The following is a 6,626-nucleotide window of genomic DNA, read 5'->3' on the forward strand; positions in this document are numbered from 1 at the left end:
ATGCAGATCAAATGAGGTATAAAAACAGACCTTTAGGAATGGCTCAAACTTGTAAAAGACTTCAACAACATGGTCTTCTGGTCAGAAAGCCTAGATGAGAGCTCTGATGCAGATCAAATGAGGTATAAAAACAGACCTTTAGGAATGGCTCAAACTTGTAAAAGACTTCAACAACATGGTCTTCTGGTCAGAAAGCCTAGATGAGAGCTCTGATTACTAGGACATAGTAGACACATCTGGCACCACTGATTTTAGAGTCTACTTGTGCTGGCCTGCTCACTGGGCTAGTCCTGAGTCTTCCTGAATTTGTTACGTTCTGGAAGCAATCACCATTTCTAAATATGTTTTTTAAAACAATAGTGTCTTGCCTTTCCATGACAACCAGGCACTGCCCAGGGTCTTTAAACATTATGAGAAGGAGAGGTTACTCAATGCAAGTTCATTTTGGTTTATTAGTCTGTAAATGCTGCTTTTCAGCAATAACATTCCACTCTAGATGCTCTAGCTCAGTACAGGAAGATTCTGTGCTTTGGTACAGATATAAACTGCAATCTTGACCCCTTTTCAAAAGACCTTTGGAATGAATTACAATGCAAAGAGTGCTTACTTCTGTTGTATCTTCTCCACCATGCTTCTCAGGCTATCTGATGTGGGGGATTAGCAAATGATGTTTTCCAATGACCCAGGGATTGGCACTAAATTTGTGACCAGTGTTTACAACTATTGCTTTGAAAAAAAAGCTTTCCCAAATCCCTAAACCTCTTTTCAAGCCTGCAGAATTATGGAGGAATTGTGCATGATCTCTGTAACTTTACTGGACACTGAGAGACACATCAGTTTCTTTATCTTGTTAGGTTTATTGCTGTGTTTAATGGGTCTGCTGGTATGATTATCTTTGCTGCTCCCCGTAAAGCTGGTCTTGGGACTCTGTGATTCACTTTTCCATCATTCTGATGGTCAGACTTGCTGGTGATGCATCTGGTAAAGATCAATAATCTCTAAATGACAGGTCAGCAAAGTGATGGGCAACTCTGTGACGGCAGCTGGCAGAGATGTAAGACCTGCCACACTTGCAAATGTGAAGAAAATTATGCACTGGCTTACATCCATGCAGTATTCTAATTTCTGTCATTACATAGTCCATAGTCCATTATTCATGGCAACTAGGCTCAAGACAGAGCAAGAGTTTTCATTAAGTGAAGCCTGGGTCTGCTGCCCCATACTAATCCAAGTCTTGGCTGCTGCAACCTAATAAAGACATAACTTTTTATACTCCAGCAAAGTGTTTACATATTGTCTTCCACTGTCCTTTGTTCCATTCAGGATACCCTGATATGTTGCAAACATCTCTGGTAAGAATGGGAGAATCCTGTGACACCTCAAGGGCAAAGAATTGGAAAAGATGAAGGAACTAATGAATTTTCGTCTTTCATTACATGCCACTTCAGTGTACATCTGATTTGTTGGAGGAACATAGGTACTTACCAAAGTTTTCAACTGTGATCTCTTTTCTGTTAGTTGTTGTGATAACAAAAGTTTCTTCAGAAGAAATGCCAAACACCTAGAAGGACATGTTAAATATTAAATGACACAAAGAGGAAAGGAGGACGTACAGATTAAAGTAAAAGCATTTTAAAACTTTAAGAAATGTCTTTTTGGCTCAGTCGAAAAGTTTACCAGGTCTAGAATCTGGTTTCCCGGAGGAGTAAACCACATTGAATCCATCAAGTGGGTCACAAAAGAAAAAGGACTCCTTCACTACTGACCCTACCAATTATCATCCAGGAGCATATTATCCCTGACTCTGGAGTCTTTGTCATAACCAATAGCTACTGAAATATCTTTCATACATTAATTTCTCTAATTTCCCTTTGAATTAACCTAAGTTAATGACCATTAGCACATCCTGTGGAAATAAATTCCATAAAATAATTACACTTACTTACCAGCAACTCTTGTTGTTTTTAGTTGTTGTCATCTATATACATAAAAATTCTACAGAAAAGCCAAATTCTGTCTAAGAAACTTTTAAAGGTACCGTAGAATTTGGGCAGGTGCTGTATCCTTAACTCCTATGCACATGCTCAAGGAGTAATGGTCCCTATACCACTAGAGCCTCCAAAAATATATTGTTTTGATTAGTCATATGGGGAGGAAAGTCATCCTCCCATTTTGAAGGGAGGAAAGGTAAAGGGAAATAATTATATTATCTATCTGGAATGATGACTTTCACACATATTTTTCCTTTACTGCTTTTTCACAATTATTCTTTTACAAAACAAAGTTTTGACTTTTTTAATTTAATGAATCAAATGGTACAATTTTATGTGCTAATTAAGTTGTGAACTTTATGTTGATAAAATAGTAAAATGTTTTAGGTTTGACTTAAAAGTAAGTAATGCACCCATTTCAATATTTCCCACCATTTAATTGCATTGTTCTTTTAATATTGTGAACCACTCTAGATCCAAGTTCTGGGAAAAGAGTGAGATACAAATAAATATAAATATATTAGTAATTATAATAAATCTATCCTGACTAGAAATTTAGATACATAACATCAAATTGACCAGGCCCATCAATTTTCCCTCCCTTCATTTTAATCTGTTTTCTGGCCCATGTCACATGATTTGGCAGAAGACTTGAAGTGAATCTGAACGAACATTGGCTACAGCCTATTTGAAGGTCTACTTCATGGCAGTATGGGCAGCAAAAATTGATTATTTTGCTACCACCAAAACACCACCATCTGTAGGGAACCATCCAGCAGAGCTGTTTGAAGTGGTCAGAGGACTATTACACAAAAAACCTCTAGTAGAAAATGCCAACCACTAAACAGCTCGCTGTGAAGAATTTGCACAGCACTTTGCAGACAAAATCACTCAGATCTGCTCCGACTTGGATATTGTAGTTGATACATTTCCAGTGGACATAACCTTGGCACTTGTCTGTCCACTATTATTGGATACTTTTCATTTTGTGCAGCCTGATGATGTACACAGGATCCTTGGAGAGGTTAGAGCCACCATCTATGTGTTAGACCCTTGTTGTTCAGGACTTATCAAACAGGCTAGAGGAGGACTGGCTCAGTAGGTGAAAGGGGAAGGCAGTGCAAAAAGGCAATGTTCCAACTTGCCTAAAGAGACAGTTGTGAAGCCTTTGTTGAAGAAGCCATCCCCAACTCCCTCTATATTGGACAATTAAATTAACAGGCAGTGTCCAACCTACCATTTTTGGGCAGGTTACTGGAATGTGTGGTGGCTGTCCAATTCCAGAGGTTTCTGGATGAAAACAGGTTACATACATCCATTTCAACCTAGTTTCAGGACTAGTTTCAGGATGAGAACAGAGACAGTCTTAGTCACCTTGGTGGATGATCTAGGCAGAGAACTAGATGGCGGAGTGTGTCCATGTTATTTCTGGACTTCTCTGTGGTTTTCAATACCACTGACCATGGTATCCTTCTGGGCCATCTTGCTGGGATGGGACTTGGAGCTACAGGTTTACACTGGCTCTATTCCTGCCAGAAGGTGGAGTTGGGGGACTCCTGTCCAACCCCCTACCCATTGACATATCGGGTCCCTCAGGGTTCTGTTTTGTTCCTGGTGCTATTAAACATATACATAAAAACGTTGGAAGAAATTTGTCCAGAGTTTTGGAATTCGGTGCCATCAATGTGTGGATGACACCAACTCTACTACTCCTTTCCACCACAATCCAAGGAGACTGTTCTGGGTCCCAAACCAGTGTCTATCATCTGTAATAAAAAGGGATCTTGTAGCACCTTTGAGACTAACTAAAAGAAAGGAGCTAGTAGCATGAGCTTTTGTAGACTTGAGTCTTCTTCCTCAGATGCATGTTTAGAGTAGAGAATTCAGAAACATACCTATATAAGACAGTTGTATTTGTGAATATCAACTGAAATTCAAAACCTTGTGGGTATGGCAATGAGGTGGCAAGTTCAGTTTTAATTATGGTCACTGGGGAACAAAGGCAGGAGGAAGGATGCTGCCTAAAGCCAAGTAGAGCAGATAACCCTATGAATGAGTATTGGCATGTAGTGTGGGAACCAGAGAAATGTGATGGTCATCACATGACTGCCATCAATAACGGACTAGATGAGGGCAAACAAATTGAAACTTAATTCAGACAAGACAGAGGTGCTCCTTGTCAGTCAGATGGTAGATCAGGGAATAGGGATTCAGTCTGTGTTAGATGGAGTTAAACTCTGCAGTTTGGATGTACTCCTGGACTCAGCTCTGAACCTGGAGACCCAGGTTTTCTCAGTGACCAGGAAAGCTTTTTCACATTTAAAGCTCATACATCAACTGTGTCCATTCATCCAGGGAGGACCTTCTCTCAGTCCCACAACTACAAGCATGATCGGTGGCTCTCTCTTCCCAGGGAAACCAGAGTGGCCCCCTCCTTGTTCACATCAATCTTCACCCATGGCGACCCTATTGATGAGACATCTCCAAGACCCCTTGTTCTCCAATGCTCTGCCCAACTCCTGCAAACTCATACTCATGATATCTTTAGTAGAGTCCATCCATCTAGCATGTGGCTTTCCTTTCTTTCTACATCCTTCTATTTTTCCTAGCATTATTGTTTTTCCCAGTGATTGATGCCTTCTCATGATGTGTCCAAAGTACGCCAGCCTAACTTTTCTCATCTTGGCTTCCAGGGATAGCTCAGGCTTGATCTGCTCTAAGAAGCATTTGTTCGTGTTTTTGGCTGTCCATGGAATCCTCAGCACTCTTCTCCAGCATCACATCTCTAATCTTCCTATCTTCATTCTTAACTGTCAAGCTAAGACATTTTTATTCAGACAGGCTTTTAAAACAGAAAGTCTTTAAAGAATGGGCTGGGGGTATTGTAGTGTTTTAATTAACTTTAATTATCTTATATCTATTTAAAATTGCATTTTATTATTTTAATGTGTAATGTTTTAATACTCTTGATAGTTTAGCATATATACTTGACTTTAAGCTGACCTCATATATAAATCGAGGGCAGGTTTTGGGGCCAAAATTACGGATTTGATATGACCCATGGATAAGTTGAGGGTAAAACCTAGGGGGATGTAATGAAGGATGTAAAAGGTTAAGCAAAGAAGAATACCAAATACTTTACACAGTTCCAGCAGGCATAACTATTTGTACTCATACAAAGGGTTAGATGGATGTAGAAGGGGCTCAAGTGCTTCCAGGGCTCTTGCCTTTCACCAGAAGATGTGTGTGTGTGTGTGTGTAATACATGATTTAAAGTACTTACACTGACCCATAAATAAGTTAACTCAGGTTTTGGGGGTAAATTTTTTAACCTAAATTTCTAGTCTTATACATGAGCATATACAATAATTCTATTGGAATGCTCACTTTTGTTTGTTTTTAACTGAATTGTGCTTTTAAATTGTAAGCCACTTTGACTCCCAATTTTGGGGAAAAAGCAGAATATAAATAAATATCATCATCATAATCAGCTGTCAGAACTCCCATGAAAAAGTTGGTGTGTTTGTTGATTTATTTTTAGTTGCTGTTTTATATACTGTTTTTGTTACTGCCCTACAGAACTGTGTAAGAATGGAAGTGGGGTTTGTTGGTAAAGTTGATGGGATTTTTGGTGCCGGTTCAAAGTAAAATAATTGCTTAGCTAGATAATGAACAGATGTGTGGAGGAGACTGATAGTACCAGGATCCACCAAGGCCAGCTATGTGGGCAGCTTGAAAGGGCTTGGGAAAGATGTGTGGGGAAAAAGAGGGAAATTACTAACACTGGCTGTGGAAATGTTTTAGTTTGTGACCAAATGGAAGGAAACCCAACAAATATATGGGAAGACACATTGCAAACTCTGTATATGTACTATCTGAGGGTAATGGTAGTTCTATCTGTAGAAGTCATACTGTTAACTTCTTTGGTTATTGCATTGCTGTTAAAATACAAAAGACTGATTTACTGACCCAAAGAGAGTGGACAATTCTTGACAATTCTTTGGTGGGCAGGTTCCACAAGGGACCTCTCTGTGGCTCCAAGTTCCCAGCTGCACAGTCACCACCCTCCTCCAAAAACACAGTGGCACAGCTTTGAGGAACAGAATTTTTAACTTGATGCTTTCACACAAACATTAACTGCTCTTCCCTATTATGTCTTATTGTCACAGGGAGGAGTCCATGCAGCCTCTTGATACATATTCCACCTCCGCATCATTGGATTACAAGCTAGATGACAGTCCCAAGTCCTTTTCAGATATCCCATTCTTGCAATTTGCAGTATCCACATTCCTACCTTAGTTCTCTCAATCTATCAAGAGCATTGGCTCAGGATTAATTACAGTACAGGCGATGCATCTGCAACAGATTTAGCTGCCTCATTGAGGTAAACAAGACACTGGGTAATGAGAGGCATTGACTTTGCAACACTTATGGTTCAAGATAAGGGGTACTCTCAGTTTATAGGCATACTGGAGTATAATTTAATATGAAGCTCCATTTCCCATGACTTGCACGGCTGCCTGCCCCTCTTTTGTTCCCATGTCTCCTTCATTCCTCTTTCTCCATTCGCATTGTCTCTCCTGAATAGGGTTGCCATAACTGTCAACCTCCAAACCGGGAGAAATGGGGGGGGGG

The 6,626-nt window shown here is 39.8% G+C and overlaps 1 protein-coding gene across 2 annotated transcripts in view; it reads right to left on the reverse strand.

Moving 5' to 3' along the window:
* The window catches only part of LOC121917327 (structural maintenance of chromosomes flexible hinge domain-containing protein 1-like), a 138,814-nt gene that overhangs the window by 122,028 nt on the left and 10,160 nt on the right, over window positions 1-6,626 (reverse strand). For both annotated transcript variants that reach the window (XM_042443215.1, XM_042443216.1), the window contains exon 2: window positions 1,486-1,561. In XM_042443215.1, coding sequence (XP_042299149.1) covers window positions 1,486-1,561 — 76 coding nt within the window. The remainder of the gene's footprint in view (window positions 1-1,485; window positions 1,562-6,626) is intronic.

This window comes from Sceloporus undulatus, unplaced genomic scaffold (assembly GCF_019175285.1).
Source record: "Sceloporus undulatus isolate JIND9_A2432 ecotype Alabama unplaced genomic scaffold, SceUnd_v1.1 scaffold_15, whole genome shotgun sequence".
NCBI lineage: Eukaryota > Metazoa > Chordata > Lepidosauria > Squamata > Phrynosomatidae > Sceloporus > Sceloporus undulatus.